This window comes from Cydia strobilella, chromosome 8, assembly GCF_947568885.1.
Source record: "Cydia strobilella chromosome 8, ilCydStro3.1, whole genome shotgun sequence".
In the NCBI taxonomy this organism is placed as follows: domain Eukaryota; kingdom Metazoa; phylum Arthropoda; class Insecta; order Lepidoptera; family Tortricidae; genus Cydia; species Cydia strobilella.
The window spans coordinates 8,588,876-8,599,899 of record NC_086048.1 but is presented as its reverse complement, the minus strand read 5'-3'; the positions used below and the strand labels follow the sequence as shown (position 1 = coordinate 8,599,899).

The following is an 11,024-nucleotide window of genomic DNA, read 5'->3' as shown; positions in this document are numbered from 1 at the left end:
GGAGCCAAATCTCTATGTATGAAAAGTGTCCATCAAAAAACAGTAATTAGGCGGCGCCACCATACACCGAAATACTACCAAAAACAACCTACGTAATTTGGTCGGGTTATTTGTTGGTTCATGTTATACTCATGTCCCAGAGCCTAACTAGCGCCACCGGAGAGATTAGGAACTATTATTTAAAGCTGAAAGCGGTCACTTTTGCAACAATTCTGGCATAAGAGATTGGCATCCTTTTCTATACCATCCATAGGTAAGTTGGAAGCGCGGGACTTCGTTTATGTCAGTAGTGTGCTAGTGTCAGTACTCTGAAATTCTGCTCCTACAACTAATTACTGTTTTTTGATGGACACTTTTCATACATAGAGATTTTGCTCCTATATATAGTCTCCATGACCTTGATGCTGGCAAAATTGTCCCAATGGACAGATGCCATAAGAACCAAAAACTGAACTGAACTAACTGTACACTTTTGCAAAATTTAATATTAATAGTAAAAGGCATCTGCTTCTTTTCTCTTACCGATATTTATGCAACGAAAGTACAAATTTTACCAATAGTATCACCATCCGATCATCCATCTAAGAAATACCTTTAATTATAATTTTGTTCAGTGCAATTACTTATTCTGTGTCAGTACTGTCAGTGCGTTAGCATCTTCCTTCCTCAATAATCTGCATAATTTAGCACAAATGAGTGATACTCCTGAGACACCTCGACGGACCGTGAGACGAAGGAATAAACCCCAAAAATATGGGGATTTTTTGGAATTATCTCCTGTGAAACGCCAAGTACAAGAAGACACTCATTCGGAAGATGACAACGATTTTGATGATGTGCCCTCGCAAAAACCTACAGGTTGGTGCTTTTATATGATCTGTGTTGGTATTTCTAATCATGGTATAATATTCAAACAATGATTTATTAATTATTAGAAACCTCTTTAAGTGTGTAAAGTATATATCTTATCAGTTTATCTGTAAACATAGATTTTTTTGTAAAGATATTGTTAAGCAGTGCTTGGCCGTCACTTAAAAGCTTATACATATCTAATATTTTGTTCTACTACAGACGCTTTTGTTTTTTAAATAGTGTAACCCCTTAAATTTAAGACATCACCTTAAAGAAACATGTAGATGTTGTTGTAGGGTCTTAATTTTTTGCCGTCCAATATATATGTGTGCCCTATAAAGGGTTAGTGTTAAGTATAATTTATCATGTTTCAGCTTTATTCAGCAATGATGATGTGGAAGGGCAAGATATGTTCAAGTTTAAGTCACGGCGCACCAAACACCACTTACAGAATAAAGTTAGAGATCTCCAGAACAATTCTTCAAGATTAGAGTCTCCTTTGAAGACTCCTCGGAAAAATATGCACTTGGACTCTGTTAAGAAAGTTGCTGAGGCAACACCTAAAGTTGTTAAGGATATTATAAAGAAGAGTAAGTTGGACTTGTCTTTGCACTGTGCATGTAAGCTCTCTCTGTTTTATCTCATACTACTACTAAAGTTTAAAAGAGTTAGCTACTTGATGCTGGTTTTCACATTCACATTTAAAGGTTAGCTGAAATTTTTCTTTTGTAAATGCAGATCAAAAGAGCAGATAAATTTAGTTTTTGAGGTTTTGAATAGCTTCACATATCTAATTTAACTACAGTGAAACCTCCATAATCCGGCACTAACCTTGGGGTACAAATGATCATTCTATGTCCTAATTTACTATGTATGCTTATATTATCGCACTTCAGTCTCTTTATAAATGTTGTTCCAGATTACAGTAGAAGTTTCTTTGAATTTAGTATTTTAGTAAAATGTATTTCTAAGATACTAAAAACACATCAAAATAATATGGAGATTGGCTCTAACATCTAGTTATCTGAATTTTCCAGTAATCCGTCTCTCTTGTGGCAGCATTAGTGTCGGATTAGTGAGATTGTACTGTATTCTGATTCTCGGGTGGATTTTGCAATAAACTCAATACATTAGTTAATAAACTCGAATTGATAAAACACCCTTTTGCATAAAATACGAAACCCTTATAACCATATTCCCAAAAAGGATATGTCCTTGATGTGCATCATTCCCTTTGCAAGCTCAGATGCCACTAAAAATTTCATCACAAATATTTACTGAATTTTCTAGGGATTGTGAAAGAAGTAGACAGTGGAAGTGATGAAGATGATTTCTCAGGCAGCAGTAGTGATTTTGTACCTGATGAGAGTGAGAATGAGGTGAGCATTTTATCATCTAGGAAAATTAGTTTTCTTAAGTCTTTTATTAAAATAATTACCTTGCTCATGTCATCCTAGTCCCACAATAAGCTCAATAAGGCTTATATGTTTGGTACTAGCGAGAGCAATTAAATGTAAAATAATAATAATAATAAACAGACAAACACCAACCGCTGACATTGACACACGCGTCAAGAAATTTTCTTCGCTATTTTATTTATTTTTATAGTATTTTTATCGCCGTTCTTGGTTTTACAAGCAGTTTTTTGTGTATTTTTATTCCTATGAAAGAATATATACTTAACATGGAACATGTATTCAAGAACAACTGCAGCAAAATACACCGATTTGATATATGTATGACCTGTCAAACTGCGATGAAAAAATTTTGAAATAGTGAAGATGATCACGAGATCGCGCACGAAAGCGGCACAAAGCGCACGACCACCACCCCCGCCCGCGTCGTCCAGCTCCTCGCCTTCGTCGTCAGGCGACGAATATGCCACTGCGCCTGACGGGAACACGCGACCTGGCACCGGGGGCGCCGCGGGTTGATTTTAGTACCGACGAGGGGGATTTTGCGAGTCAGAGCGTGAGTACATCTGCCAATGAGCAACTGAGGAGGACTTTGGAAGAGGCGGTTAGGCAGTATCGCGCCACAACCAACTCTAGGCCACGATTACCACGTCTGCCTATAAATAGACGCAATCTAGCGCTAGTGGGAGCCTTAAACGCTTTACTAGAGCCACATTTACGGACTAGTAAAGATTTAGATGATACGCACTCGATCATGTACTGCGGAGCCATCGCGGCGTGCCGTGTTGCTCGAGTCAAGTTTCCGGACGCTGAACGTGCACCTAGGACCGCCGGAGGTGTCCCTGCATGGCAAGCGCGGATCGAGCGACGTATTAGCTCGTTTAGGACTCTCATTGCAAAGCTGATCTGCTTTAGGGGGGGCAACAACCGCCCCCGAGTAATGCGCTTTGTGAACCAGGCGTTCGCGGGGACGGATGTCAGACCCCGCGACTACATGGCCAATGTCACAGAGCGCATCGACTTTCTAAAGCAGAAAGTCTATGCATGGGCAAACCGTATTCGCCGCTACAGAAAGCGTGTGGATCGATTCCAGCAGAATCGTCTTTTTCAAAGTGACCAAAGGAAGGTGTACCGGAGGTGGGAGGAAACCGACTCTCGTGTGTCCGACGTGCGGCTGCCGGATGCTACTGCCATGACTGATTTTTGGCGTAGCATCTGGTCAGTGCCTGTGGAACACACGGAGGGCGGTTGGATAGACGTTGTCAAACGTGAATGCGAGAACATCGAACCTATGGGGGCTATCACCATCAGCCCCGACGACGTAAGTTGTGCCATCCGTACGGCCCAGAACTGGAAAAGTCCTGGACCGGACGGATTGCACAACTTCTGGCTAAAATGGTTTCGATGCTCGCACGCACGGTTGGCAACGCAGTTCCAACAAGCCCTAGAGCTCGGTTCCCTCCCACCTTCCCTAACAACTGGTGTAACCTTCCTGCTCTACAAGTCCGGTAGTACCACGGAAGCGAAGAACTACAGACCCATCACGTGCTTGCCTACACTTTACAAGCTCCTTACATCCATTTTGAGAGCAAAAATTAACGCGCACATTGTCGCTAACAACATTTTGGCCTCCGCTCAAAATGGATGTAGGGTTGGGTCCCGTGGTACTAAAGAGCTCCTCCTCATAGACATGACCATATGCCAGCAAGTTCGGCGGAACAGGGGGGCCCTCTCGGCCGCCTGGATTGACTATAAGAAGGCCTATGATTCGGTGCCTCACTCATGGCTGAGAAGGCTATTGGAGCTGTATAAACTTGATGCAGCTTTAATATCCTTCCTAAGTGCGTGTATGAGGCAGTGGATCACAGTCCTTCGTCAACCAGGAGGTGGAGATGACCGCCCTGGCCCGCAGGACTTTATAAGGATCGAGCGAGGAATATTTCAGGGTGACAGTCTGAGTCCCCTGTGGTTCTGCCTAGCTCTGAATCCCCTTAGCACCCTGCTGAAGGATTCAGGGTTAGGTTGCCAGCTTCGGAGAGAGGGTGAAGTCATTTCTCACCTTCTGTACATGGATGACCTCAAGCTATTTGCGCCAAATAACCAAGACTTGATGGTGCTATTAAAAACCACAGAAGTTTTCAGTACCGCCATCAGAATGGAGTTTGGTGTCGATAAGTGTGCGGTTATGCATGTACAGCTGGGGGAGGTTGTAAATTCAACAAATTTACAACTTTCTGAGACAATGTCTTTCAGATCTATCTCTGAATCAGAAACCTATAAATACCTTGGTATGTCACAGTCGTTGGGTATTGAGGGCGAGGGTATTAGACGGTCGGTGAAGGAGCGCTTTTTCAGTCGGCTCACAAAAGTCCTTAACAGTCTTTTGTCAGGAGGCAATAAAGTGCGCGCCTTCAACGCCTGGGTAATGCCTATACTCATATACTCCTTTGGCATACTAAGGTGGACTCAGACCGAGCTGGACGCCCTGGATCGGAGGGTCCGTCTACTACTCACCACACACCGTATGCTACACCCACGCTCGTCAGTTATGAGATTGTACATCTCACGGAAGTGTGGAGGTCGAGGCTTCCTTAACGCCAAAGATCTCCACAACCGCGAGGTGTGCAATCTCAGGAATTATTTCCTTAACAACGAGTGTGGGATGCATCGTGATGTGGTGGCAGTGGACAGGCACTTCACGCCGCTCTCCTTGGCAAACGAGAACTGGCACAAACCTGTGGTACAAAGTGCTGCGGGCCGCAAGGCGGTATGGGAGAGTAAGGTGCTACACGGGCGGTTCTACAAGGCCCTCACGGGACCCGATGTAGACCTGCTCGCGTCGGTGAACTGGTTACGATTCGGGGACCTCTTCGGAGAAACCGAGGGTTTTGCCTGTGCAATTGCGGACGAAGTTATGATGACGAACAACTATCGGAAATATATCCTGAAGGACGGTACGGTCGACATTTGTCGGGCATGCCGCCGTCCCGGAGAGTCACTCAGGCATATAATTTCCGGTTGTTCTCATCTTGCTAACGGCGAGTACTTGCACAGACATAATCTCGTAGCCAGGATTATTCACCAGCAGCTTGCTCTTCTATACGGCCTTGTGGACTGCGAAGTACCGTACTACAAGTATTTACCTGTGCCAGTTCTCGAGAATGGTCGTGCCACGCTCTATTGGGATCGATCTATCATCACTGACAGGACTATTGTAGCCAATAAGCCTGTCATTGTGATAATAGATCGATCGCAGCGCCGGGCCGTGCTCGTCGACATCACCATCCCCTATGATGAGAATCTCGTGAAAGCCGAGAAGGACAAGTCCAGTAAGTACCTAGACTTGGCTCACGAGATAACCGCCATGTGGGATGTTGACTCGACGATCATTGTCCCGATAGTCGTTTCAGCGAACGGTCTCATAGCGAAGAGTCTCGACCAACACCTTGAGAGACTCTCGCTAGGTGGTTGGATCAAGGGTCAGATGCAGAAGGCGGTGATCTTGGACACGGCGCGGATCGTCCGCCGGTTCCTCTCTCTGCGGCCCTGACCACCGGCAGCTTGGGCCCTGCCCCGCTGCTGGCGGCACCCTAGGTTAGGTTTTTTATAATTTGTTTATATGTATTTTGTATTGTTTTGTAAGTGTTTTTATATTTTACTTTTATATGCATATTATAAAAAACCTAACATAAGAAAAATAATAAATAAAGAGAATAATAATAAAATAATCCAAAAGACAAAAGGCCTCCATCAAGGGACAGATAAGAGTGTTAATGTTCTAGACTAGAGTAAATGCGTTTTTCCGTTCTTGATGGCTTTCTGTACATTCTCTGTTATAATTTTTCAGCTTTTTGTTTTCTTCAGAATAAAAAAAAATTTAAACTATCTATTTAGGCTTCATCCGCTTCATCATCAAGTGCTTCTGAAGAAGAAGAGGAAAACGATGCCCCGGTGGAAACTAAGCCTGCAAGCAAAGTTCAGGGAAGGGGCAGGGGTAAGGCGCGGCCTAAAGATTCAGAGTACATTGTCACTCCAGACAATTACTTTATGATGAATTCAAGTAAAAAGGTAAGGACGTTTTAATGAAAAACAAATGTAAAAAAATACATCACGCCATGATTATAGTGTCCGCTGACTTGTCAGTGTGACTTTAGCAACATGATAATAGACCAGGAGCATATATCATCAGTCGTCGTCTCCCGGCTGATACTTTGTCAGATGATAGTTTAAATGCTATTATGAATTTAAAAAATCTCAAAAACAGTAGTAGGTACAATAATTAAATTAGAGCAGTATTATACAAGTACATATACCAGTACAATTTGCATGTTTACCCTTTGACCGCCAAAGACAGCTGACACGATCACGCGCCGCACACGATAGCCGTGGCGTTGAAAGGGTTACAACCAACTACCTACATGGCATAATACGAGTACCTTATAGTCCAATACTGCAACTGTGATTCATAAATTCAAAAGGAAATTAAGTATCAATGTGTTGCTTTTGGTTTACTCCAAGTTTTTTCTTCCATTTATAAACTTTCCTTGCCTTAGAACTACAAAAAACACAGTAAAAGACACACCTGAATGAAAAAATTATAGTTAATTTTGGACCAAAGTTGGGAGCTTTGGACTATAGTTGAGAGGTTTTACGGTCATGTAAAATACCCATGAAGCAGATGGTGCTTTCATTAAGTATATGTATTTTCAGATAGCAACATCAGACCACACACTGGCAAGATTAAAGAATTTAAATCTAGACGATAACATGGAAAAAGACAATGACTACATTCCTGAAGAACACAAATTCAAAATAAAAGAACTCAATCAGTCATACGAACAACTCTTTGATAAATGGATGTACATTTTAAGTGAAGACTTCAACATAGTTCTTTATGGGATTGGGTCAAAAAGATCAGTACTCCACCAGTTTCAAAAAGAAAAACTGTTGGACTATCCATGTATAGTTGTTAACGGTTTCTTCCCAAGTCTTACGATTAAAAGTATTTTAGAAACAATTGTAATGGACCTTCTAAAATGTAGCCATGTTCCATCAAACTTGGGGGATGTAGTCAAATTGATTGAAACACGGTTATCGGATGAGGATATGGAGTTGTTTCTTATAATACATAACATAGACGGGACAATGCTGCGGAACGCTAAAGCGCAAACTACACTATCCAGCTTGTGTCAGATTAAAAATGTTCACACAATAGCAACTATTGATCATATCAATGCGCCATTATGTAAGTAAACGCCGTCCTCTTTTAATTAAGTAGGTATGTAATCATAAAATAAATAACAATAATAAATATTATGGGATAATCTCACACAAATCGACCTAGTCCCACAGTAAGCTCAACAAGGCCTGTATTGTAATGAAGCTCAAACCAAAGAGAATATATAGGATAGAGGGTTAATGTCATAGTAAATCTTGTAGTTGCAGGTCACAGTAAATTTAATGCCATCTATCGGCACACGATTAAAACTTAAAATGAAAATGTTATACCAAAAAATGTATATTACATGGATAAATGATTTTTTTATTTGTAAGTATTTATTATTTTTATATGATTTTGACCCATGTTCTTTCAATGATATGTGTTAAAATTGTTAAATAACAAACGAAACCGTCAACGCCATCTAGCCGAGAATAGGCCAAAGGTGTAGGCGAAATCTGTCCGAGAATAAATTTTTCTTGAATTCCGAGGCACGTTTTTTCCTTAGACTTTATTCATCTCATACGGAGTTACATAGGTCTTTGCTCGAACTATAGAGTTGTGCTGTATTTTAGACCATCAGCTGTCTCCATCTCCATGATTCGAATGTAACCCAGTACATGCAAAAAGCATCTCAAAATCCATTTTTTTTTCAGTATGGGACCACAACAAGCTAAGCAAGTTCCGTTTCACCTGGTGGGACGTGACCACCTTCCTCCCGTACTCCGAAGAGACCTCCTACGAGAACTCGCTGATGACGCACCGCAGCGGCGCGCTGCAGCTCTCCTCGCTCAAGAGCGTGCACCAGTCACTCACCACCAATGCCAAGGGCATCTTCAACATCATCATACAGTATCAGCTGGATAACCATAAGCAGCCGCATTATCAAGGTAAATACATTAAATATACATGTTCTTCTGACTCCTTGCTCAAGAGCGTGCACCAGTCACTCACCACCAATGCCAAGGGCATCTTCAACATCATCATACAGTATCAGCTGGATAACCATAAGCAGCCGCATTATCAAGGTAAATACATTAAATATACATGTTCTTCTGACTCCTTGCTCAAGAGCGTGCACCAGTCACTCACCACCAATGCCAAGGGCATCTTCAACATCATCATACAGTATCAGCTGGATAACCATAAGCAGCCGCATTATCAAGGTAAATACATTAAATATACATGTTCTTCTGACTCCTTGCTCAAGAGCGTGCACCAGTCACTCACCACCAATGCCAAGGGCATCTTCAACATCATCATACAGTATCAGCTGGATAACCATAAGCAGCCGCATTATCAAGGTAAATACATTAAATATACATGTTCTTCTGACTCCTTGCTCAAGAGCGTGCACCAGTCACTCACCACCAATGCCAAGGGCATCTTCAACATCATCATACAGTATCATCTGGATAACCTTAAGTTGTCACATTATCAAGTTAATACATTAAATAAGTGTGTTCATGACCTATACATATGTATCCAGTGGCTGTGAAGGTGGTTATAAATAAATAAATATTATAGGACAATTTTAAACAGATAGACCTAGGCCCACAGTAAGCTCAATATGGCTTGTGTTGTAGGTAAAGTCGCCATCAGATATATCGGTGCGGCCGAGGCGCTCACAAATATCTGAACACGCACTCTAACGCCTTGACAATCGGCCTTGGCGACTATACTAGACGACGATGATGTATTTTTATATAACTCGGGAACAAATATTTGATATAGTATAATATATTTATTGAATGTAAATAAGCAATCATAGCACAACTTATACATATAAATGGAAACTTCTAAACAAGGTCAACCTACACTTAACAATTCTAAATTCTATTCTTTAATTAACCTTAATAATAACAAAAATCATTAAATTTTTATTATTTATAAGACTACCTTAGAAATAAGTAGATATAAAATGTTGCTACGCCCTAGTAGGGTCCATGATTGTACTCACTTTATTTTAAGAACATCTGTAATACCATGGTTGCAACGAATAAATGAAATGAAATGAAATAAATATTTGATTGTGATAAACACAATAAATACATTGTATACGTTTTGTTTTATACCTGAAGACCCATATTTAATTTCCAACAGTAAAACTGACTGTAATTCGTTTTTGCAGGTTTGCCTTTCAAGGAGCTGTATTCAAAATCGCGCGAACAGTTCTTGGTGAGCTCGGACATAGCCCTCCGTGCACAGCTGACGGAGTTCCTGGACCACAAACTTGTAAAGATGAAACGCACGTACGACGGCAGCGAGAACTTGCTCATACCTATCGATAACTCCTTGCTTCAGCAGTTTTTGGAGCAGAATAGCTGACGAGGGACTTTTTGTATGCACCTTTTGAAAAACATGCCTTTGTTTTTAGGGTTCCGTACCCAAAGGGTAAAAACCCTATTACTAAGACTCCACTGTCCGTCTGTCTGATAGCTAAACAGTTGAAATTGTCACAGATGAAGTATTTCTCTTGCCGCTATAACAACAAATACTAAAAACATAATAAAATAAAATTTAGGTGGGGCTCCCATACAACGTGATTTTTTTGCCGTTTTTGCGTAATGGTACGGAACCCTTCGTGCGCGAGTCCGACTAGCACTTGGCCGGTTTTTTATGTATTTATTAAATTATTTTTAAATAGTATGTGTTTTGATATCTTACCCTCAAATACCTATAGGGGAATAAATATCAGTCGCCGTGGTAGTGTCGTAATGTGCTTCGAGCCGAAAAATGTATTGAGGTACAGTGAGTTCTGTCTGAGGGCCTACCGCGAACCAAGTTCGACGTGTTGTCTCTCTCTCAGTCGCACTTGTAAATTCGTACGTAAGTGTGACGGGCGTAAATGAAGCGTAATTAGTGTGACAAAGAAAGATGCCCGCAATCAGCCGGGTCCTTACATAGCGAGCATACGCGCGAGGCAATTTCCTTGCGCACTAAACGGCCAGGTGTAGACGTGCCTCAGCCGAGGCGCGCGTTGTATCGACATTTTAGACGTGCCTCGCGCGTCGGCCGAGGCACGTCTACACTGGCCGTATTGCGCGCGAGGAAATTGCCTCGCGCGTATGCTCGCTATGTGTGGACCCGGCTATTTGCCAACTTCGATTTTCGCGGTTATAGCCCAGGTTCTTAATTCGAACGAAGCGGGTTGAGCACAGGGACCGGCCCGCTATCCCTTATCGGGGTTTTATAAGGGTATTGCATAAGGCTTAACTCACCATACCCTTTGCCAGACGAAACCCTTTGTTTTGCTTTTAAAAACCCTTATATAAAGCTACCACATTTGAGTAATCGGTAGCCCAAATACCCTTACAAAACCCTTATCATCCGCTCACCAACACCTTGCATATTGCTTATAAGGGTTAGCCTTATAAAGGGCTTCCCATTTAGCATATAAGCGTGCTAATTTAAGTCGTCTACCTTGTTCATAAAGCATACATTACTTCGAATCCGAGCGAACGTCGGCGGCGTTCTTTGACTAGGCACGTATTTTCTTTCCTTTTCATACACTACCGTAGATATATACTAATCCTGTC

The 11,024-nt window shown here is 41.7% G+C and overlaps 1 protein-coding gene across 1 annotated transcript; it reads left to right on the top strand.

The window, feature by feature from the left end:
• Positions 1-301: 301 nt before the first annotated feature.
• LOC134743566 (origin recognition complex subunit 2) lies at positions 302-10,131 on the top strand. The gene is made up of 7 exons (XM_063677082.1): positions 302-858; positions 1,227-1,442; positions 2,143-2,231; positions 6,162-6,335; positions 6,978-7,512; positions 8,142-8,789; positions 9,617-10,131. The coding sequence occupies exons 1-7, from the start codon at positions 693-695 to the stop codon at positions 9,811-9,813; spliced, it is 2,025 nt and encodes a 674-aa protein (XP_063533152.1). The 5' UTR covers positions 302-692; the 3' UTR covers positions 9,814-10,131.
• The last annotated feature ends 893 nt before the right edge of the window (positions 10,132-11,024 follow it).